We start from the raw sequence: 24,651 nt of genomic DNA on the forward strand, positions 1-24,651 counted from the left end.
ATACTGTCATTGTATTTTTGTGATGATGAAACAGTTTTTGAGCAAGAAGAAGGAACAGAAGGGGTTTTAAAAAAAAAAAAAAGGGATGTGGCAGTCTGTAAAAGATGACTAAAGGGGAGTGGAGTCTAATTTTAGAGCCGATTGTGAGTGCGACAGCAGTGCTGCTGGCTGTTTACTAGACAAACACTATGTGACTTTATTACAGGGTTCTCACGGGTCCTTGGAATTCTGGAAAATGCATGGATTTTAATGACTGAAAGATGCAGTGGAACCTCACAAAAGTAATTTTTCCAAAATTGGGAAAAAAACCGCAATCTTGGCGAAATATATGCCTCTGAAATTGCGCAAAAATATTACTTCTTTCTGAACTGAATCTTGCCAAAGTCTAATAGTTTGCTTTTGACTTAAAACAATATTTTATAGATGCAATATCCATATTAAATATTTTAATTTTGTAAGAAAAAAAAAAAACCTTGAAAAACAATGTCAAGAAAAATGAAAAATGACAACTATAGAACTAAAAATTAACCCAATTTCCAAACCGGCAATTGTACGTTTTTACGATTTGACTGCTCATTGCAATATGGTCGACAATATTGACTGAAATCAATATAAGCTGCTAATGTGATGAAAGCCCTCTGCACACCAAGCGAAACGACGATCTACCGAAGTCGTTGCAAAAAAAAAAAAAAAATATATATATATATATATACCTATATTATTTAATTGAACTGGAAACAACATTATATGATTGTCAAGGAAAAAGCAGAAAACCCGACTACGAGACGACATGATGACCTATCAGCATGTGCACGCACGCCATAACTCCATCAACTCTTCGTCTGTTTGTTAGTTGAGTTGGCCATCATTTTGTGTTGTGAAACATCGTGTGATATATCTTCCAATCGGTGGTAAACTAGTTGCATAACCAGTGTGATGTGTGATGTGTGAAGTCTTTACGTTGCGTGTCAGTCATTTGTCTTGTGGGCTTTATTAAGTTTTAATATTAGGCCTGGTTCACTCCACTTTTACAATGGGCGGTTGCGAAGAATGTGAAAAATATTGCCTGTGGTGTATAAATAACCACTCAAAAGACAGTGGAGTGTTTTCACTTTGGTTAGATACAGTGCTGTGAAAAATTACAGGGCCCCTTCTCAAAATCGGATAATTATTAATATTAGACAAATATAACACAAGTGAACTTAAAATGCTCTTTTTAAATGATTAATTTTATTAAGGGGAAAAAAAAAGCTTTTAAGTTGCCTGGCCCTGTATGAAAAAATTATGTGGTCCCGCCCACCCACCACCTTGTTAAATCATGAATTGTGGTTAATCACAATTTTGGGTTAATTTTCACTGATCACACCCAAGCCTGATTACCTCCAGACCTGTTCAATGAAGAAATCGCTTAAACAGAATATGTGCCGACAAAATCAATTTGGACAAAAGATCCAAAAAATCGGCAAAAAAAAATGACTACGATCCAAAGAAATTCCAGAACAGTCGAGAAATAAAGTAATTGAGATCGATCAGTCTGGGAAAGCCATTTAAAGCTTTAGGATTCCAGCGTACTATAGGGACAGCCATTATCCTCACGTGGAGAAAACATGGAACACTGGTGAACCTTCAGGTGTGGCTGGCCCACAAAGATTGTCACAAGAAAAACATGCAATTTTGGGGGGGGAGTTATCTCTGCTCCAGTAATGCTAAAAAGGATATGAATAAAAACATGCATACGTTCATGGTTTGTTCTTTTTCTGCACAAATTATCACACTTAAATGTGTGGTTCTTAACCAGCATCTGTTTGGTTTAGATGAAATCTGAATTGTTTCCTTCGCCGCACAGCTGGAAATGGGCGCGCACACACAAATGTGTCTTATGAGATGGAAAGAATAAAAAGGTTGTTTTTGTACTGCTTGCAAGCATCGCTCGCACACACACACACATGCATGCACGCACACAAAGACCGAGAAAAAGGGTCTTTGAAAGAGAGTGATTAAAATGGACCGGCGGAGAATGGTCCCTGCAGTGTTAGGTTGTCCCATTCTGATGACATAATTCAAAATAAAACTTTCTCCTATTTACCAGTTTAATTTTTGCCACGTACTATTTTTGTGGGTCGTACATGAATAGACCAAATATATTTGAAAACGGTTTTAGCAAGCAATTTGTTATTTTTGCAAGTAATGTTTTCAATGTTTGCATATAACCTTCTGCAAAATATTACTATTAATCTTTTTGTTGGGGTTTGTTGTTTTTGATTCCACACACAACTTCACACAGTTCTATCGTGGTCGGTTGTTGACTCTACGGTACAGAGTGGATGTCTGTCATGGGTGATATTGTGTCTTCTTCTCGTGTGTGTGTGTGTGTGTGTGTGTGTGTGGACACTGACAAAAATGGCAGACGTGCAACATATTGTTCTGTTTTCTAGTCTGCCCTATCGTTTACCTATGGTTTGTCTTGTTGGTTTACCATTTTCGTTGTTTTAATTACTCAGTTGCACTGCGACTGCATCATTCTGGTTTTACCTGTTGAACCAGTCCTACTACACACCACTCGTTTAGAACAAAATGAAATAGATTGGGATGCAACTGAGCCAAATTGCTGGGTAGTCGTAGTGTAACGGGTGCGCGTGCACCTGCGCGCATAATCGCTGGAAATTCTCAATTGTCGCTTTCTCATATTGTCTTTTCAATGAAGCTGGATGAAGACATCAAGATACATCTTTTATCAGCCAAGAAACTATATTTAAAATGATAAGATTAACTTAAAAAGGTTGCAAACATTGTGGACTTCATTATTTGTTAAGGGTTAAAATATAGAATTTCCAGATGCACTATTTTAATTTGGCGGCATGGTGGACGACTGGTTAGCACATCTGCCTCACAGTTCTGAGGACCAGGGTTCAAATCCAGGTTCAGGGTGTATCCCGCCTCTCGCCCAGAGATAGCTGGGATAGGCTCCGGCACGCCCACGACCCTAGTGAGGATAAGCGGTACGGAAAATGGATGGATAGATTATTTTTAATACGCGCCTCATTTAGCAGCTCTGCCAAAAAAAACAACCACCACGTGTTTTCACCGAACACAAGTAGACAAGTGATTTGTATTTAAGAGTACCGTGCTGTAATACATCATGAATGAATGTGGTCTAAGTGCTTTCACACCCAGCACATGCTTGGACATTATGACCATAAGTAACACCTTTTTATTGCTATTTGATTTTGATGTGTCGCAGCTGGGGCAAATTCAGACAGTTAAGAATTTCCCCCCTAAATCGGCAATACACATTTGGTGAAGTGATTGAAAGTTTGCATCAGAAACATTTTCAATACAAATATTCAAAGTGAATCATGATGTACACAAATGTATTTGAACATTTGTATGTATGTATTAAACAGCATTTTTCAACAATTCACCCTTTCCCCAAACATTAAACCTTTTTGCTTTAAAAAAAAAAAAAAAAAAAAAAGAGATTATTGCTCTACTATAACATACAGTAAATATGATTTTTGAAAACCCAGGGAGACAGAACCCATGTTGGTCTGTATAGCCTTTGGCCACTTTTTGATCCTAAATCCTGACACGTCACAGTCATAGGCTTCTAGATGATGCTATTTTGGGCGCATACATGTTTTTTTTAACTTTATTTATGAATATGTATAAAATAAAAAGTACAATGCTTAGGAAAGTGTAAAACAGTAACCTGTGGTAAAATACTCCATAAACCAATCAAAACACAGCTAAAAAAAAAAAATTGAAATAGTCAACACAAACCTAGGTAATAAGTTGCCTGCTTACATGTTAGATGCTTATATTCCTACCTTTTGATCTATATTTCATTAAAACGCCTTGGCTGAAGACTCCGCATCGGTTTTAGTTATGTTTTGTTTATCTTAGATTGTCAATTTGGTAAAATTCTTACATTTCTTAATCTGTTTACTTATCACATTGTTTTGAGCTGCGGTTGTATTTAAAGTGCTTTATAAATAACATTTAGTTGAGAGAGTTGAGGGTATTTGTTTCATATTTTTTTCTTTTTTTTTTTTTTTGGGCCCCCCTTCCAGACAGTTGAAGGCTGTCAGAACCAAATATATCTTACAAAGTACTTCCATGCTGACACGACACAAAGAGATCAATTGACAGGATAACTATGCTATTTAAATGCAATCAACACAGACCTTCTGCGGCAGAATCAAAATATTTTCCTTCTCTGAGCACGATGCAAAAGTGTAATGGACGGTAATCGAATATCATTTTTAAGCTGATATACAAACATTTTAGCTTCAAATGACTGGTAGAGAAAATGACGGGGGAGAAAATAAATGTGGTGGCAGTGGGTCACTGACTGAACAAGTATGCTGTTGTTTCTAGACTTAAAGTACTGTTTCCTTCATGGGAAGTGTGTTATTATCAGTTATTTTACAAGCCAAAGGACATTGTGTATCTACTCACTGGGAAGCCTGGCTGCCAAGTGGTTAAAGAGACTATTTCTCCACTTGAAGGTCCAGTGCATGTATTGTGTGGTTTTGGTACATAGTAATTGCAGGAGCTTCGATTACTGTAGAAGTAACAAGACCAAAATGTACTTGTACTTAATGGTGTAATTCTCAAGCAGACTTAAAGGAGATGCACGATGCTATTTAGCTTTAAAACAGTCCCCAGGTGGCTTAATAACATGTCTTTGACATACGCCAAGGATCAAGAATGTCACTTTTATTTATTTATTTATTTTTTTATTTTTTTTTTTATTTTTTTGCTTTCTGGAGATGTTCATATTTTTTTATTTTTTATTTTTATTTTTTTTTAATATTCAAACCCTTATATAATCAACTGAGTTTTGGTTCTGATTGCTTCTGGCTCCAGAGTAAATACTCATATGAGAATTTATAAAGCAGTCACACTCTCAAAAAACACAAAGTGGATGTCGCTTACATCACAGGATTTATCTGTTGTGCGTGTTTGCGTACGTGTGTAGGCATGTTTTTTTTCTCCCCCCTTGTATAGACAAGAGGTTAACTGTTAGTAAATGTTAGACCAGTGTGTATTTATAACCACTGGGAGTCATGGAGAGATACTGGTATTCCCACGAACAAACTAACAGTCTTTGTTTTTTTGTTTTGTTTTCTTCCCTTTGTTTAAAGAATATTCTCCTCCTTCCCAATGATAAGGAACTTGTTTTTCGTGGTGATTAGCATAAACAGTATGTGTGTTTACTGAAGCATTTCTGTCATTCTAGTCATGGTTTGTGTACGTTGGCACCTCCTCATATGAGGGATTCATATGCAGCACTCACCATGTCACATTAACCCAAAGAGCTACTTTAGATTCTGTTCTACTCTACCATGGCAACCTTCTCAATGAGTGGCATTTATACTTCACACTCTGCAGGTTGACATTTGACTACCAACTACAGCACACATCAATGATGTCACACCAAATTGCTTCAGGGCATGAGTGTGTGTGTGTGTGTGTGTGTGTCTGTGCGCACACCCCCAGCATTTTCCCGAGCTGTTCCTTTCCGGGATCCTGTTTTCAGTGCCCGATGAGGCAATAGTTCCCATTGACTCAACTCTGCAATGCAAATATGCCCAACAGCATGCAAAGAACATGGAAATATGTGTGAGTGTCCGTCAGGGCCAGACAGGCATACGCGTTTAAAAATGACACCAAGGAGACTTTGCTCTCTACTTTAAATTCAGCAGAGACTTGAAATTACAGTACAACTTCTACGGTTGAGCACAATCTGTTGCAGAGTCGGTTCGTGTATGTTCTAAACTTGGCTCTTGCATCTAATTCCTGACTTTCCTATGTGGCAGACGTTTTGTATAATTCAAGTTGTGTGTTTCAGGAGATTTAGAATGAAGCTCGTCATTGTATGGTTTATGCAGATGACTGTAGAAATGACTGTTTGTATAAATAACCTCTAGCTACTACTCAGAGTTCTGATTATATGTAAGTCATCACTTATAAGTCATCACTTATTTCCAAGTGTGATGGTGGCATTTTCTCAGTCAAGCCAAATTAAAGGCTTAAAGTGCTAACCTCATAAAATATGTTAATGATATACAGTATGTTCTGTTTTCACCACCATCTGTTTGTTCTATTTTTTTATTTGTGAGTGAATTGAATTAATTTACAGGAAACTTTGTGTCGCAGTGGGGGCCGAACATTGTGTAGCATGTCATTTATGTGATTACTGTTTCGGTCCACTTTATAAGATGGAGTAAATCAAGTCTAAATATACTATGAATTGTTATTCTCCTCTCCTCCATTAGAGATTCCTGTGTGTTGTGCGTCACCTCGTTTCTCATGGACCTCAGGGTGGGAGAGCGGGGGATGCGCCCTGGCTCCGACACGGCACTCCTCACACCCCTGCACCCGCCGTTGCTTCTCAGCCCATTCTCCTCGCAGACCCGCACCTCCTTCTCCCAACAGCAGCTTCAACAGCACATACGGGTACAAAGGATAAATACTACTTTAATGAATCCAACTTTTTTTTTTTCCTGAATTGATACGGAATTTCATTCAAATAGCGGCCCCTTCTCTGATCGGCGCGGTGTGTCAATTAGTCCACATTTAAATTCCTTTGTCACGCTCCTACTGTGGCACTCTAACACATATCTGTTAATTAAAAGTATGGCGGCTTTTTTTTTTTTGAGTTAACTGCACCCTATTAGGGAGGATGATACAATGATATATATATATACACATATATATATATGTATCTTGTTATTCTAAAAATGTATTTGTAGTACGGGTTGAACCGATTCGTCGATGAGTCGACTTTACTACTCCGAAGCGACATTTAAACCATGAGGTGGACTATTCGCTAGTTACTTTTTTTTTTTTTTTTTTTTCAATCGGCCAAGTAACAGTGGACTTTTGACTCACCCGTCTGCTGCCATCGCCGGACTAGTAATGCTCTGTAAAGCATTCCTCATACCTCTGCGCTGGTCCGTGATAAGAAAAATCGTCTGGTTGTGGATGAGCACGGCGGTCAGCCTCGCTAGCAAGTCCGATCGTCGCTAGTCTTAAAGTGTTCATACCAATGGGACAGGTGGCGAGGAATGATGACAGCAGCATGAGGTGAAACTTCATCTTCGTCCTCAAAATGTTCTGTATGTAATGCGCGGACAACAACCGTGTGGTAACGAGGACTTTATTCGTATGGCAACACACATCGACATTACAACACTTGTCGCTTTACGACACTGTGTCCCAACACTCGTGGCACTACGGCATACTTGCCGTACTATGCTACAAGCTTGTGGAAACATTTCACCAAAATTGAGACCAGTAGCACGTTCATTTGCAAAATATGCAAGTCCATCCTCAAATACAATCGAAGCACAAGTGAAATGGAAACGGAGAAATGCTTAATTCTTCTGACCCTGGCTACGATGTCCCGTCTTACAACACACGGTGCTATGGAACACCGGCCGGCTCACTGAAGAGAGAAACACGCGCAGGGCTCCCACCAATTACAACCGCTGCATTCAGGGTAATTGTGAGTTGTACTTTTAGTCATTTGTTTTTATTTGATTCTATGCCGGTCTGTCGAAATATGGCGATGCTTTAGTGCGCCGTAAAGATGGAAATGATCGATATCAATTCATCGAGTTTGACTCGACTTTCATCATATTATAGTTGACTACAAACAAATATTTTAGTTGTCAACCCCTAATTTGTACAGGCCGCCCACAATCTGTAGTAGAATGAATAAATGCACTTGTGTGGAAATACGGTATTTGAATTTGATTGTATTTTTTTGTATTGATTTTAATTTTAAAAACATTTGTTATAGTTTCAAAAACACTACAATTGTTTTTATTATTGTTGAAAAAATAACACAATTTGCCTGGTGTTTAGTTTAATATGGAGCAGCGGCGACGTGAACAGGAACACAATGAGAAGCAACAAGAATTGCAGCAGCTCAAAAACAAGGACAAGAGTCAACAAAGTGAGTGTGTTCACTGGCAGACATGCACGCGCACACACACGCACACCTTAAAATCTGAAAACAATTCTAATTGTGTGTTCGAATATTACATCATGGTTTTCCCCATTCCCAGAATAGTCTCAAACGATAAAAGGCTTTAAGCGCTTGTCATGCCGAAAGATGGCATCGTTATCAGTTATCTTTTTATTGATCCATTTACAAAAGGCTGTTTGCTTTTAGTTAAACATAACCTGACTGGCGGAGGTGCAACTGGTGGGGTTAAATATAGCTTTGAATATGGGCAAAAGCCATTGAGTCAATATTGACTTGAACACTTTCTCTCACCTCTTTGTTCACACATGCACCAATACTTGGACAAACACACACAAAACAAGTGCTCTAACCATGCATCGCACTTTAGTGCACCATATTCACTTAATGCTGATGCAGAATTAGCCGTTTTCACATCTTCAACCATTCACCACTTAAATGTGTAAATGTCTTCTACGAGGATTTGTTGCACAAACTACACAACGGTGATTTGATCATGAAGATGCCGTCTGTCTTTTTCTGATGAATTTTCGACGGGTTGAATGGCTAGGTGCAGTGGCCAGTTCGCTGGTTAAACAGAAACTCCAGGAGGTCATCTTGAAGAAGCAGAAGCAGGCGGCACTAGAAAGAACAAGCGCCAACACTTTGACTCCTACGCCAGTGACATACAGGTGATGCACGATGCACGCACAAGTTGGCAGTACAGTACCTGCGTATTACGTGTATCTAGAGTCAAACTGGAATTCATACATTTCTTAGGATTGGCTGGAGTATTTCCAAGCATGTTCCCATAAGGCTTTGCAGGGTATAAGTATACATCTACCTACATTGAAACGTTTCTAATGGGAGACACGCTAGAAATGGAATCTCTGTGAGCGCTTCATTATCACGTACTTTTTCTTTTTTGCCAGAGAGTAAGTATGTTATGGGCTAAATTGTTAGAATGAGGTAAATTACATCAAAATCACAACTTCTCCTGGATCCAGTGGTAAAAAAAAAAAAAGAAATAAATCATACATAGTTATTTTGTCAAAATGATGAGACTTTTGTTTCGAGGTCAGATGTGTTCATTTGGACTTGTGCTATGTGAAAACACAGAAAACTGGGCCCGGACCAGAGTATTTCCTCCCAACCTCTGGTCTCATCTTCCTCGCTGCCTCCTTCTGAGGGTTCAGAAGGGACGCGTCTGCGCAGAGCAGGTAAAATACACAATAACTAGGAAATTATTGAAATGCTGTTGGTCTCTGTCCATCTGAAACAAGGGCAGCGTAGTGCAATAGCGGTTAGCACATCTGCCTCACAGTTGGTTTGAGGTTTAAATCTGGGCTCTGACCTGCCCCTGTATAATTTGAATGTTCTGTCTGTGCTTGCATGTGTTTTTTCTGGAGTATTCTGCCTTCCTCCCGCACTCTAAAAACATGCATGTTAGATGAACTAAAGACTCTTATTTGGCCATGTGAGTGTGAATGGTTGTTAGTCTGTACAATTGATTGGTGGTATCAAAGAAGTCCAAAGTCACCTCAAGTAACTCCCATAAATGTATTCTTTATCAGCATCTGAGCCCAACCTAAAAGTGAAGCACAAGCTGAAGAAGCATCTCAACACCCGCCAGAGCCCGCTCACCCGCAAAGAGAGCGCGCCGCCCACCATTAGACACAGAGTACCTGATACACTGGGTAACAAGATCATCGATACGACACCAGAACAAACCTTTTCGCTGTCGTCATTCCGAATGAGTCGGACTCATTTTGCCCCCAAGCAGACTCCTCGCCCAGCAGTAGCAGCACTCCGGTCTCGGGCTGTAGTTCCCCCAATGACAGTCTTCCCAGTGAAAACGGGCTAGTGCCATCTGCAGGCGGCCTCTCACATGAGGTGAACAAACACACACGTGCGCTACATACACGCGTTAAAGTTAATTTCCGTACTATTTATAAATCAAAATAAGAGCAAGCAGTGTTAATTATTTTATTATTCAGGTCATGCATTAAGTTTCCTACTCAAACACTGTACTCAATTCTTGTGAGGAAAAGCTTTATTGTGCCACAATTTGAAAGTGGTTTATTAATTCAACCTTAAACTATATTAGTTTACTTTTAATTAGTGCATTGGTATCGAAAAGGCTCAAATGATTGAGCAGCCTGCAAACATAGTTTCAAAAGTGTTTGGGGTTACAACATATTATTTGATCTTTTCATTGTGTTTTTTGTTTCCCCCCCCCCAAGTAAACCAAAAACTATATCCGTTTACTTCCAAAGGCTCTGCTTTTTTGTTCAAAATTGTTCTAAAGTAGATCTTCTCTTGATTTGATGACAAATATGGTAGGCTGGATGAACTGAGCCTATTTTTGATGTCATCTGAGAGTCCAGTTGGTCTTTTGGAAAATTAAACAGGTTTCAAACAAGCAGATGTATTATAAGAAGAGTAGTCTCTTGTGCATGGAGTGTGGCCAGACACTGAGTAATGACATGTTTAATGCAGCGGCACACAAGCCTGCTGGAGTGCTGAGTGTGTCAGCTGTTTATACATAATTGATTTAATCACAGAAAAGTAAAAAAAAAAAACATAGCAACCAATGTCACACCTGCTGTGCTTGTGTGATTCATGAAATTTAATGTGGCTGATTAGGTTAATACCCTTACATGGCTATCGAGCTACATTTTATGAAGGGTTTTTACTATAAAGTACACAAATTGTTGTCTACATTAATGATTGTTGTAAGGATCTGGGTTAAACGTTTGCCTCTATATTCCAATGCATGTGTATTGTTTTTTTTGGGAAAAAAATGCACCATATTTGGCATTTACTAGGCACAAAAGCTGCTGCTCAGAGATGGCACTCTGGCAAACTTCACCATCCAGAGTCCTTCCACTCTGCCCACCATCACGCTGGGACTACCGGCCAATGCCAGGGTAAGCGCCGCACTTAAACAAAAAAGCATTCATGACATCTCCATTTTTGAAAGGCGGCCAAGGGAAGTAGAGTGACATAAAAACAGACCGTGGGGCACGTAGATAGATTCTTTATGAATCACGTTGGAGACGTTCAGGCAGCTGGTAGTCAATGGACCAAAATACATATCATCACTATTTGCACAAAGCACTTCCTGAACTGCTCAGTCCATAAGCGTTTTGATTGAAAGAGCGATCCTTCAAAATGTATTGGTACATGTGTTTGATGTCTTATGTATTTATTTAGCACATCTGGTCTGTAAATCCATCCATCCATCTCCTTCCAGCTTTATCCTCACTCGGGTCGCGGGCGTGCTGGAGCCTATCCCGGCCGTCTTCGGGCGAGAGGCGGGGTACACCCTGAATTGGTCGCCGGCCCATCGCAGTGCACATATAAACAAACAAACAACCATTCGCACTCACATTCACACCTACGGGCAATTTAGAGTCTTCACTTAACCTACCATGCAAGTTTTTGGGATGTGGGAGGAAACCGGAGTGCCCGGAGAAAAGCCACGCAGGCACGGGGAGAACATGCAAACTCCACACAAGCGAGGCCGGGATTTGAACCCCGGTCCTCAGAACTGTGAGGCAGACGTGCCAACCAGTCTCCCACCGTGCCGCCTGGTCTGTAAATGCATTTGAAATATATCTACACTACGGCATTCTTAGTTTTAATTCCATCCATCCATCCATCCATTTTACATCTCGCTTATCCTTAATTAGTGTTTCAGGTGTGCTGGAGTCTATCTCAGCCGACTCTGGACGAGAGTCGAGGTAAACAGACAAACAGTGTTGTACCTGACAGGGTGGGAGGATACCAGCGTACCCAAAGAAAACCTATGCAAGCACAGCGAGAACGTGCTAACTCCACACAGGAAGGCCGAAGCCAATGCATTCAATAGTCATAGTAAAGTCAAAGGCCATGATTAGATTTGTTGTTTTAGCAATTCTCTAATGACCATATGTAGTAATTTATCACACTTTTAATGTAACGCAGTCTAAAAACATTCCAAGAGAGAATTAGATTATGAAAGTGAAATGTGCCTCCCACTCCTGGACATGTAAATATGGCCTAAAAAGATACACGGTTAAGGCAAAAACCAAGTTGCCCGCCATTTAAATGTGCTGGAACCTGCTTCTCAAAATGGAATGGAACCCTCCCGCTGGAACGCATTTCTTCTACTACATACTTTTACGAAAGCACAGTGGCCGCTGTGAAAAAAAGGTCTCAATCTATGGGCTATAAAATGACATAACACAACACATCTGTCTGTTGTGCAGGTTGAAGGTCAGCTGTCCCCTCTGAAGCTTGGCCGAGGGCCCCTGGTCGCAGCCGGGGCCCCGCAGGTATTGTTGCCCCTGAGCAGAGAGGATCAAGCGGGTCAGCTCAGCTCACGCCTTCCTGTTATCATCCTGGAACCGTCAGGACTGGTACACGCGCCACTACTCACTGGTAAGTCGCACTTAAAATATATTACCAAAATATGTCCATCGAGCCATTCATTGCTAAGAAGGATGAATATTGATTATTATTGCATTTGAAATGCCATGCCGTTATGCTGCACTCAGACGTGTCTACATTTTCAAGTACCGTATTTTCGTTTCCCATGTTCCTCTGCGTCACCCAAGAACATTTACAGATTTTGGAACTCGGCGCACACATAAGGCGCTGCCGCATTATAAGGCGCCCTGTCCATTTAGGAGAAAATTGAAGACTTTGAAGTGCGCCTTATGGTCGTGAAAATACGGTACACATCGACTGAGTTAGGCTCCAGCTCCCTCCGACCACATCCAGATGGATTTGTATCTCATGCTGTGTTTGATAAATCTATGTTTCTCCTCTTGTAAATACATTGTGACACGAATTGCTGTCCGCCCGTCTGTCTCAAACCAGTTCCTGGACTCGACTCGGTCCCACTACAGTTTTCTCCTCATTTGGACCAACTGTCTCCAGGGGGCGCTCAGGCCCACAAGCCCCTGAGCAGAACCCGCTCAGAGCCCCTCCCGCAAAATCCGCGGACCCTTCACTCACACCTCCTGCAACAGCACCACAACACACAACTACTGGAGCGATTAAAACAGCAGACTCACCTTGGCAAGGTAGGCAGAATCGTTACGCTTTTTGGGAATGTCACCGTAATCAAGATTCATTTAAAATAGTGCAACAAGATTAAAGATGGTTTACATGAAACATTACAGGTCAGTTTAGTCAATAAACAAACAATATGAAGTTGAGAAATTAAATAACAATGGGGGACATCCAACATACTGCATGTGGTTATTACAATAAAATGGCACGACTTGTTTGAGAAAATGTGACTTTTTCTTCTCTTTTTCTCCCCCATTCCTTTCTCAAAAGTGATCATTCTCTGGCAACTAGTCAACAGACTCCAGTGTGTTTAGCATCACGCTATGGCCTATAGGTATTCACCACTTTGGTTGAAATCCTGAAAGAGGGGTGCCAAATAATGGTCAAGAACATACCATCCATCCATCCATTTTCTGAGCCGCTTCTCCTCACTAGGGTCGCGGGCGTGCTGGAGCCTATCCCAGCTGTCATCGGGCAGGAGGCGGGGTACACCCTCAACTGGTTGCCAGCCAATCGTAGGGCACAAACAAACAAACAAACAACCATTCGCACTCACACCTACGGGCAATTTAGAGTCTCCAATTAATGCATGTTTTTGGGATGTGGAAGGAAGAAAACCCACGCAGGCACGGGGAGAACATGCAAACTCCACACAGGCGGGGCCGGGGATTGAACCCGGGTCCTCAGAACTGTGAGGCTGACGCTCTAACCAGTCGTCCACCGTGCCGCTCAAGAACATACCATAACAAACACAACTGAACCAAACTGTACTGCTTACGCGCCTGGCATGCACATAAGGATTTTTCAAATCGAAAAAGATTATTTATCTATGACAGACCCCACACACGAAGATAAAAAAAGTAGGCATTAACAGTTTTGGTGGCATTGCGTGGGTGGCGTGCTCCGATAATCCCAACACCGCACACGCAAAGATTTTGTTCCACCAGCGAGCTACAAACAAGTCCTGCGAGGCAGAAATCTCACGCGATCACACGCGGTCGAGCAAAAACGGAGACGTTCAGACAATTTCGGGTATGCGCTGATGTTTGCCGAGTGTTTCAGAAGGTTGCTGGAGGTGGGAGCGTTGTAGAATGGCCATGTTGTCAGAAAAGACTTGCATTGGAAAATACTTCTTGCTGTCTGGGGAATCCACACACACACACACACACACACACACACATAAATAACGACTTTTTTTTTCATTTACACTTTCTTCCTTGTTCCTCAGTGAGGGCGCTTCTTGGATTGGCTACATTCTATTCCACGTCACAATTCACGGCGTCGTGACACACGCATAAAGATTTTTGGCCCCGACCCGTTTTGTACCCTTTTGTCGGGACAAATCCACTCTTAACACACCTCAATCTACTAGGATAATCTTATAAAACATATTCTGGTGTTTGTTGTCCAAAAGGAAGAACAAAAATCAGTACAAAAACAGCCCGATTGTCTTTGTGTGTAACAGGCCTTGGTGAAATTGGGCCCAACTATGGGAGAAATAATATATGTTGGCGCAGCTTTTGACATTAGAAGCACAATTACTTCTACAGTATGTTAAACAAAACTGATCTATACTGCGCGGTAGAACGGATGCTAAAGAAGGTACAGTGTAAATGATATAAACAGTAAATGTGTATATATTGCACAACGGCCGCCTTGGACCCAAAATGAATTCTGGTTCTGTGCAGAACCTCTCTTAGCTGTTACGATCCTACACGGGCACATCGAATTGGAAGCAGATTTTACAATATTGAACAACATTTAAGATTAAGGACAATTAACAATTAGGGATATGAACCAGTTGAATGTTTGTTAACTGCTGCCAATTTCACATTATTAAATGTAATAAAAAATCTCAATATTTGATCATTTGTGGGTTTTTTTTTTTATACGTGCATGTGCAGCTTATGTCCAAGTCCAGCGAAAAGCCCAGACTGCATCAGATCCCTTCCGAGGACATGGACTCAGAGGACGGCGGGGTAACGTCGCCATCAGAGCCGACCTTTCAGAGCAGAGCGAGGGCAGATTCTCTGAGGGAGGCGGAGCCAACTACATCCAGTAACCAAGAGCAAATCAACCTACAACATGCACTCATACTCAACCAGGTTGGTGTGCTAAAGTGCTTGTATCACAAGCTAAGAAAATAAAGCACGTAAGATATACAGTAGGTCCTCCAAAGCTGTTATTCAGTCGACTGTCCTCTAGATGGCGTCATTATCCCTGTCTTGACTGCGTAGGTTATGGAATGGAGTTTGAACTGTGTTCAATTTGGAACCAATCTGAACAATAATCATCATTTTAAGGAATGATTGTCATCAAAGCAAGAATGGAAGTCAGTACATTTGATTCAAACCAGCCATGTTAGTCAATCTTCATTCAACTTTACACAATTCTCTCCTAAGGTTATGTGATACGTACCTGAGCATGTTGTTTCTTAATTTTCCCTGTACTTGTTCCAACTTTAGATGAGTAGTCAGTGACTGCATAGCAGAGAGCGGACAAAGATATTCAGAGAGTATTGTTGTCGGTGTAATAACTCTACTCTGGTGGACAGACACTTGGAAGTTGAACGCAATCCTTCTTAGAGGATCAAATTGAATTTCCCCATACATAATCCAGGTGTCTAACTTTCACCATTTTGAAACTTGAGTAAAGTGCTATTCATATTTCGAGTCAAATTCAGCACAGTGAAGTTGAAAAGAATTTATAAGGGCAACTGTATGAAACTTAAAAAAGCGATACAACCGTAAACTGTTTCTTTGCGTCCCACTTTCAGTGATAAATTACATTTTTGGCAAATCCATTTTACAACCCCAATTCCAAAGAAGTTGGGACGTTGTGCTAAACATAAATAAAAACTGAATACAATGATTTGCAAATCATGTTCAACCTATATTTAATCGAATACACTACACCGGTGATATCCTTTACACCTCGATGTCGGTTTTTGATGCAGTGCCGCCTGAGGGATCGAAGGTCACGGGCATTTAATGTTGGTTTTCGGCCTCGCCGCTGACATGCAGTGATTTCTCCAGATTCTCTGAACCTTTTGATGATATTATGGACCGTAGATGATGAAATCCCTCAATTCCTTGCAATTGTACGTTGAGGAACATTGTCGGACTATTTTCTCCCTCCCGCACTTGTTCACAAAGAGGTGAACCTCGCCCCATCTTTGCATATGAATGACTGAGGGAATCCAGGGAAGCTCCTTTTCTCCCCAATCGTGGCACCCACTTGTTCCCAATGAGCCTGTTCACCTGTGGGATGTTCCAAACACGTGTTTGATGAGCATTCCTCAACTTTCTCACTCTTTTCTGCCAGCTGTCCCAGCTTTTTTGGAACATGTTGCAGTCATAAAATTCTAAGTTAATGATTATTTGCTAAAAACAATCAAGTTTATCAGTTTGAACATTAAATAGCGTGTCTTTGTAGTGTCTTTGATTAAATATAGGTTGAACACGATTTGCAAATCATTGTCTTCTGTTTTTATGCATGTTTAACACAACATCCCTAACTCATTGGAATTGGGGTTGTAGTTAGATCATTGTCATCACCATTTGTTTTGGGTTTATCGTCATGGATACCCTTGTGAAATGCAGAACACTCAACAAAAAAACACAAACTGAGAGGCTAGGGAATTCAGCTAATGGCAAATTGCTTTGTCGAGACCAGTTGTTGTTTGCTTTTTTGTTTGTTTTGTTTTTCTGACTTTTGGACTGTTTTATTTTTAAATTTCTAAAGGAGAATTAAGAATTCCAATGGTCCCCTGTATTCCTGATTCTGCCCTTTTGTCCTCTCATATGTGACATTATGTGGGATGTACCTTCTGTCTTATCAATACCTCTCGTGTTTTATAGTCATTACTGTGGGAGCAGCAGAAGCAGCTGCAGCAGTTGCATCGACAGATGGAGACGCTGGCGGTACCGATGCTGCGTAGTGGTGGAGGCGGTGCGGTCTGTGGCGCGTTGGCTGTGCATCGGCCCTTGTCACGTACACAGTCCTCCCCAGCCTCCACGTCTCTCACTCTGCCTGAAAAACCTCTGAGCCTGACCGGGCAGGAGGCCAGCAGCAACTCACGCTTCACCACTGGTGAGTGCCACATTAGGGCCTATCCTGGTGTGAGTTTGCATGCTCTTTCACCGTGTTTTACCGTCATGTCAACCATAGCCTGTGAGGTTAAACATTGAAGCCCAATCAGAGAGAGAGAGAGAGAGAGAGAGAGAGAGAGAGACGCTGTGATAACTGAGACTGTCTTTGTGCAATCTACATAAGAGGTTATTTCGCCTGTGCAGGACTGGTGTATGATTCACAGATGCTGAAGCACCAGTGTGCCTGTGGAGACAACAGCAGTCACCCAGAGCATGCTGGGAGAATACAAAGCATCTGGTCCCGACTACAGGAGAGAGGCCTGAGGGGGCAGTGTGAGGTATGTCACAAGACACACACACACACACACACACACACACACACACTGACTGATAAGCACTGAGTTGTGTCGAAAGCGATACTGTCTTTTCTCTTTAGTTCAACCCTAATGGCTATCTGATTAACATTTAGCTGTTTATTTATTTATTTACTTTTTGAATGAAGCTTTTTTCAGGGATTGACTCATACATTGGACCTAGTATGTGTCCAGTTGAGTTGTTGTTCCAAGGGGTGCTCCCTCATCATCCAGTACCAATGATGTATTATTAATTCATGTGATGGCCGCCCTCCTTGTGTTGTCACAGAGCATTCGTGGTCGTAAGGCAACTTTGGAAGAGCTGCAGTCCGTCCATACAGAGCGCCATGTTTTGCTCTATGGCACCAACCCGCTCAACAGGCTCAAACTGGACAACCGCAAACTGGCAGGTATGCTACGACTTTTCCGTCCATTTTCTGTACCGCTTATCCTTCTCATTAAGGTCGCGGGTGAGCTGGAGCCATCGCAGTTGACTCTTTGGGCAAGAAGCAGGGTACACCCCGAACTGGTCAGCAGTCAATTGCCGGGCACAAATAAGACAAATAAGCCACTCACATTTACGGACAAGTCATCTTCAATTAACATAAGAAATTGGAATATGGGAGGAATTCGGAGTACCCGCAGAAAACCCATGCGAGCACAAGGAGAACATGCAAACTCCACACACAAAGGCCTGAGCCCGGATTTGAACCCCCAACCTCAGAACTGTCGCGACTGTAATAATCACTCGGCGACTCTGCCACTCAATTTAATGATTTAGTGGTAAACGAGAGCAGTTCCTCGGCACTGCAAACGTGATCTAATGTGGCGGTGTGTGTGTTACACGCGTGCAATTGTGCCACACTTACCAATGACGTTATTCTCTCATGTACTGCATTTTGATAACCTCTCTTTTAGGAGTTATGTTCATTATTACGTTTATAGCTTTAAAAAAAATGGATTATACTACGTGACTGATATAACGTTTTGTTTTCTCAGGTATCCTCTCCCAAAGGATGTTTGTCATGTTACCGTGCGGAGGTGTTGGGGTAAGTTTAAAAGGCACTTGCACTGTCAGTGCCCTAAATAATGACATTGTATGTTCTCTGCTTAAGTGAAATGAAATATTTGACATAATTTTACATGAAATGCAGTGCAAATGACGAATAAAAATCCGCCTTTTTTTGGGGGGACCGCAGCACACGTTCTCTTGGCATTCTCTGACCATGACTAATAAAAGCAACATGTCTACGACTCAGGAATGAACCAATGCAGATTGTTTCTGATGTTGAGTCAGGTGGCCAGTAATGCCATTTAGTGAAAAATTACATGAAAGAACCAAAATGGAAACAAAATTACATTAAATGTAATGAGGTCACCGCCGTAGTCACTAGATACTGTGGAGTGGCTTATATGCGTATTTTCATCTGTTTTCAAAGGGAGAGTGTTTTATTGTTTTAACGTTGCTATGCCATTAATGGTTAACTTCTTGGTACATATAAAATAAGATGCGCCTTTGCAACAAGAGCGCCCCCCTCGTTCAATTATAAAAGTTGTTCTCCTGTTTTGATGTGTTCATATTATGATGCTTAACTTCTTTTTATATGTGTATGGCAATTAGAACTGTTGAAATGTTAGTTAAAAAAAAAAAAAGGCATGAACAGCCAATAGTTGGTCGTTAGCAAGAGTTGTACTTATTCTATCGATTTCCATTGTTTTCTTTGGGATGAATAATTTTGAGATCTGAAGGAATTGGACGGTGACCAGTGTTTCAGAACAGATCGTGTTTGACCTCAGGGGTTCCACACCTATTTATTCTGACAGAAGAATTTTCTTGTTGGGAAAATTCTTGGGAATTTTCTTGTTTAATTTGAGAAATCAAATACCATACAATTAAATGTGTTCAGAAAACAGTACAGTATGTCTTTACAGTTAATTTTCACTCCTTCTGCTATGAAACAAACAATACTTACTATAGCATAATATTTCCTCATTTTTATGTGTTTAATTGAAATAATGATCTTGAGTATCTCTTTTCTACCTGTATATCGAAACAAGGGAAATATCGTTTACCACAGCTGCAAAGTATTGCAGAAGCTTTGAAAACGGATGTGCTTGAATTTACCCTTGGCAAAGGTGTAAGACGCCTGATGGAGGGTCGTGCCTGAACATTGATTTGTTATGTCGCTTGTCTTTCGTGTTGCAGGTTGACAACGACACCATCTGGAACGAGTCGCACACGTCCACAGCGTCACGCATGGCCGCTGGCAGTGTTGTCGAGCTGGCTGTCAGAGTGGCCAAGGGTGAGCTCAAGGTAAGAATGTCTTTTTTTTTTTCTTTTCTTTTTTTTTTTTTTTTTTTTTAACTTTTGTTGTTGTTGATTTCATCTCCCCAAAGGCAAGATTTCAGTCCATTACATTTCTATTATGACATAATTTTTTGACACGATCAGGATTTTTGGGGCCAATGAGCGAGTTTATTAAAAAAAAAAAAGACCAACGATCCGATCACAAGATGGCGCAATGCGTTTCTTTAAATGACCTGTTCATTTACTGTATATACTTGTGTACTTAATTGCTCAACAAATTATATTTCCAATAAATAATGTATCTTTGTTCCTCTATGTATGCCACTGAGGCATAGTGACAGACAGAACAAATGAATGGTCTTCTATTAGATGGCAGGAAGTAAATATAGTAAATTAATGTATCCACTTTTTTTGACATGTTTGGGTGTTGGTGTGCCGTGAGATTTTGCAATTGTAAAATATGTTCCTTGGCTCCATAAAGGTTGGAAATCACTGCTCTAGTCAGATCGTGTATTCTAATCAGTCAACATTACATGATGGAAATAATTCCTCCCACATCCCAAAAACATGCGTGGTAGGTTGATTGAAGACTCTAAATTACCCGTAGGTGTGATTGTGAGTGGGAATGGTTGTTTGTTTCGTGTGCCCAGCGATTTGCTGGCGACCGGTTCAGGGTGTAAGACAATGATAATAGTTTGTTCAAGTATTGTTTAAGTTAGTGTCGAAGAAGGGTTTGGTAACAGAAAAAAGCAATATCTCAACATTACTGTTTATTATTATGGCAATTTGGAATTGGGGTACAGATTTGATTAAAAATCACAGAAGTTCACAAGTATGATTTGCTTTCGCGGGCCACATAAAATGTGGCGGGTCGCATCTGGCCCCCAGGGCCTTGAGTTTGACACCCATGATTTAGAGCATGATTCGACAGAACGGCGGCATGTTGACGTACAACCGTTAGTGCTAGCACTAGCTTGCTAGGCTACATAACATTTTTGTTGCCTGCTTGGGAGCCGCATCGTATTAAACGTACGGGAACGTACCACAAGCAAGCCTTAAACGAACGTCCTCTCCTGTCCCGAGCACCGGTGACCACCAACACACGTTTTCCCCCATTTTGACCTTATAACACAGTCGGCACGATCCACTCTTGTTGTCGCCGCCGCGGTAACGAGTGTATCCGGTCGCATTTGAGCTGACAAGATAAAGCCCAATGATCATAAAAAAACGGGATGCGGTGATATCTGAGTACAAGATTTTATTGCAGTAGTCTGACATAGTCTGAATTTGTCTTGTAGTCTGATCCACGCATTACGTGTTGTCTGTCCCACACTGCTGCTGTTTATTTATTTTTTTTTATTTTTTTTTAAATAACTTTATTGGCCGTCAGATATTTACAGTTCTACGTCAAAAGACATGTGACAAGGCTAAAAATAAACTATCTTTTGGATTCAAATATACTGTGCACGGTGGCGACGCGGACTAAATGTCTTTTGCGGAGCCGATTGGCGAATTATGACAATAAAGCCGATCAGCAGAAAATGCTAATTGTTGGCCGATAAAATCGGTGTAAAGTCTACTAATTTTTATCTTATTTCAGCAAATTGTAACCTATTGTTGAATAAGTACCTCTTTCAGTGTCAATCAGATTAAATTTTGTAGGTGTATCTGGTGAGTAAATCATGAATGTAAAATTTTTATTGCTCAGAGCCTCAATCCATTGATTCACCTGCAAAGAAGTGAACAGAAAGATAAAAATGCCCCGCATAGAATTCAACAGTAGCGGTATACTGTAATGTACAAACATGATGCACTAATTTAATCAATTACTTTAAGTAACTAAACGGATGACTCATTCAGACACAAGACATGTAACGTGTATGCAAGGTTATGAATCTTAAGTGTTGTCATTTTCAGTGGCAAATAATCCCCCGGAAATTCTCTGAAACACTTTCCTGATAATATACATTACAAACTGATGTTTATTTCGAGTGACAAGCTGAACCAAACCTTCTTTTCCGAACAGAATGGCTTTGCTGTGGTCAGACCACCAGGGCACCATGCAGACCCGTCCAACCCAATGTAAGTGTGTGTGGGTTTCTGTCCCTTATTGTTTAAAATCAAAATAAAAAATGTACCGGCATTACCAGATAACTAGCAACCCTTTATTGCTCAGTGACTGTTTTTTTCTCATTGTCTCTATGTCTCCTAAGTGTTCTCTGTCAATTGACTGTCTGTTGTCGTACGAGAGCGGCTCCAACGACCGGAGACAAATTCCTTGTGTGTTTTTTGGACATACTTGGCAAATAAAGATGATTCTGATTAAGATAAACATCATGAAGACACTTGAATTTCTTAAACGGAGTCAGGTCTAACCACTGCCGTCTTTCCATTCTATTATCTTAATTTATATCTGTGTTCTTTCTTCACAGGGGTTTCTGCTACTTTAATTCAGTGGCAATCGCTGCCAAACAGCTCCAACAGAAGCTCAGTGTCAGCAAAATTCTAATTGTTGATTGGGTAAGATTATCACCTTTGGTTTATTTTTATACTGCTGGTGTTAATAGTGATGTGAAAAATACTTATATTCTATGTTGCTAGGACGTTCACCATGGTAACGGGACCCAGGAAATCTTTTACAGTGACCCAAGCGTCCTCTATATGTCGCTTCATCGCTATGATCATGGCAACTTCTTTCCTGGCAGCGGCTCACCTGCTGAGGTGGGTGTCATATCTGGGCCGAATGTACCAGAATGCGACCAATTCTGACAAAATCGTTTTCATTTTAGGTCGGCTCTGGCGCTGGTGAGGGCTTCAACGTGAATGTGGCATGGACAGGTGGACTGGACCCTCCCATGGGGGATGCAGAGTACCTTGCTGCATTCAGGTAGGAAAAAAGAAAGAAACAAAAAAAACACTGCTGCTTCTTAGGAACAACGAAATACATTTTACACAAGTACATGCTCAGAAAAGCAGAACCAAAAGGTCAAATAAAGCTAATAGAAACACACTGACTGTCACCAAAGAAAATAGCTCTTACAGTCTCCTGCTTTTTGTTAGCATGTAACGAGGGCTGGGGAAGACAATCGAATAACTCTGCTAAGTCGACTTCAGAAACCGATCGGCGCGGTAGCTCCGCCGGGACCACAAAAGAAAAAGGAAAAAAAGTTCCGCCGGGAACCAATGTTCCACACGGATATTTATTGCGGACGCAGTGTTGGACCACTGATAAACTTTGCCAAAAACGACAGAGGAGCATCTGTAAGTGTATCGTAAGACACTATTACATGTGTAATGTTCATGTACCATGATGTATTGGTGAACTGAATTCTAGTTAGCGTTGTTTTTCTTTTTACCTAAAATGGTTATCGCGAGCGCTGCTAATGCTAATCGCGAATGCGAACCGTTTAGCAAAGGCTGATTTTGCTGTCCTAAATTCTGTACGACGTTTGTACCATACACTCAGTACCAACATATGCAGTACAAGGATAGAAGTCCAAAGTGAGAATAAAGTAAAAAATAATGTTTTTGTTGTTGTTTTTGGGGGGGGATGGGGGAGGGGGTTGTTTGGCTGCGGCGAGTACGCGCTGAAATAGTTATAGGCTAATTGATTCTAAAAGGATTTGATCGTGACAGCCCTACATGTAACAGTAGCCACTGTGACGGGATGGAGATATGCTGATATGCTATCTTCACCAGCCTGGGGAACCTCTGTGGCTTTGTACTCAATTGCAGTATATATAAACGTCTTTCCCTTCCGATTTACTTCCTGTTTTGATTTCAATAGCATCCAATTGAGGCAGCAAACTAGTTGGGCCGGATTTAATTGGTCGATGCCAAGTAGTAAGTTACAGTGAAGCCGTGCCTATTCGACTTTGGCAGATTCGCCTATTCTAAGGTTTTCATTGGAACCTAGCCTCTGTTATTTGCGGAAAAACATCCGAGTGCCAAAGAAACAATTTGAAGTGAGGCGAGGAGCTTCATTTCGACAAAAGTAGTCCTTTGCCGCCATAAATGTTCAACTTTGTGGCAGTAAATGTTTCCCACGTCTTGTGGGCCGTTCCTTCCTGCTCGTCAGCTGGATAATTGTCAACCCCAAGGAAAACTGGCAACCGCATGGTTACTGGAAGAGGGGTTAGGGTGCTAATCTTCACAGACATTGTCGGGAGGAGGCAGCAGGCATGTGTTTGTGTAACGCTCTTTTCTACAAACTTCAGCCTTCTTCTTTTTCATGCTCTTCTTGTTCTTCTTTCTTATTACGTATTACTTCTTCCTTCCAATTACTATAGCTGGCCAATGAAAACGCTCCATCTTCTCCGTGTTGTTGGCTTGTTTTGTCTAAAGAAACAAAAATGGTACTGTTAGAAAGCCCCCCCCAACACATTTTGCAGATAAATACTTTTCATTAAACAGCAACAATTTGAAAGCTATGTTCTCCAAACTGTTCCAAGTTAAGATTGGTAGACGTAGCTAAAATGGGATTTTGCTTTTTCTCCCCCCGCCCTCTTACTATCAATAATAACGTTGGCAAATGTTGCCACAAAGCATGTTAGCCATTTAGTGAAACACACGTTTCACAGGCCAGTTTGGGTGTACGTTTCCCTACACTTTTAGCCTTTATTCTTTGCACCTCTTTATTCAGTCACCAACGCCCAGCAACCCCCCCCCCCCCCCCCCCCTAGCCCCCAGTCTGATTGATCTTTAATAATTGTCCTCTCCCTCCCACCTTTCCAAGTGTTACTTAAGGGCTGGGGGCTATGTTTCTAATAGGGTGGTGGTATTCATTTTTGTATGTATGAAGAGTTTGTTTGCGATTTGAATATAATGTGTGTGTGTGTGTGTGTCAGTATAATGTTTTCTTGT

General features: G+C 41.0%; 1 protein-coding gene across 7 annotated transcripts in view; it reads left to right on the forward strand.

Annotated features, from left to right (window-relative positions):
• Positions 1 to 24,651, forward strand: part of hdac7a (histone deacetylase 7a) — a 60,248-nt gene that overhangs the window by 28,986 nt on the left and 6,611 nt on the right. For 5 of the 7 annotated variants that reach the window (XM_061672539.1, XM_061672556.1, XM_061672548.1 and 2 more), the window contains 19 exons: positions 6,282 to 6,462; positions 7,876 to 7,966; positions 8,547 to 8,667; positions 9,095 to 9,195; positions 9,550 to 9,672; positions 9,756 to 9,868; positions 10,804 to 10,905; positions 12,229 to 12,400; positions 12,842 to 13,047; positions 14,941 to 15,141; positions 16,897 to 17,128; positions 17,332 to 17,465; positions 17,770 to 17,890; positions 18,480 to 18,529; positions 19,687 to 19,794; positions 21,815 to 21,870; positions 22,221 to 22,308; positions 22,390 to 22,509; positions 22,578 to 22,675. In XM_061672539.1, coding sequence (XP_061528523.1) covers positions 6,316 to 6,462; positions 7,876 to 7,966; positions 8,547 to 8,667; positions 9,095 to 9,195; positions 9,550 to 9,672; positions 9,756 to 9,868; positions 10,804 to 10,905; positions 12,229 to 12,400; positions 12,842 to 13,047; positions 14,941 to 15,141; positions 16,897 to 17,128; positions 17,332 to 17,465; positions 17,770 to 17,890; positions 18,480 to 18,529; positions 19,687 to 19,794; positions 21,815 to 21,870; positions 22,221 to 22,308; positions 22,390 to 22,509; positions 22,578 to 22,675 — 2,384 coding nt within the window. In that variant the 5' untranslated portion in view covers positions 6,282 to 6,315. The remainder of the gene's footprint in view (positions 1 to 6,281; positions 6,463 to 7,875; positions 7,967 to 8,546; positions 8,668 to 9,094; positions 9,196 to 9,549; positions 9,673 to 9,755; positions 9,869 to 10,803; positions 10,906 to 12,228; positions 12,401 to 12,841; positions 13,048 to 14,940; positions 15,142 to 16,896; positions 17,129 to 17,331; positions 17,466 to 17,769; positions 17,891 to 18,479; positions 18,530 to 19,686; positions 19,795 to 21,814; positions 21,871 to 22,220; positions 22,309 to 22,389; positions 22,510 to 22,577; positions 22,676 to 24,651) is intronic. The other 2 variants (XM_061672584.1, XM_061672574.1) reach the window with 2 other exon arrangements.

The sequence above is a fragment of the Phycodurus eques genome, chromosome 1 (genome assembly GCF_024500275.1).
Source record: "Phycodurus eques isolate BA_2022a chromosome 1, UOR_Pequ_1.1, whole genome shotgun sequence".
NCBI classification, from domain to species: domain Eukaryota; kingdom Metazoa; phylum Chordata; class Actinopteri; order Syngnathiformes; family Syngnathidae; genus Phycodurus; species Phycodurus eques.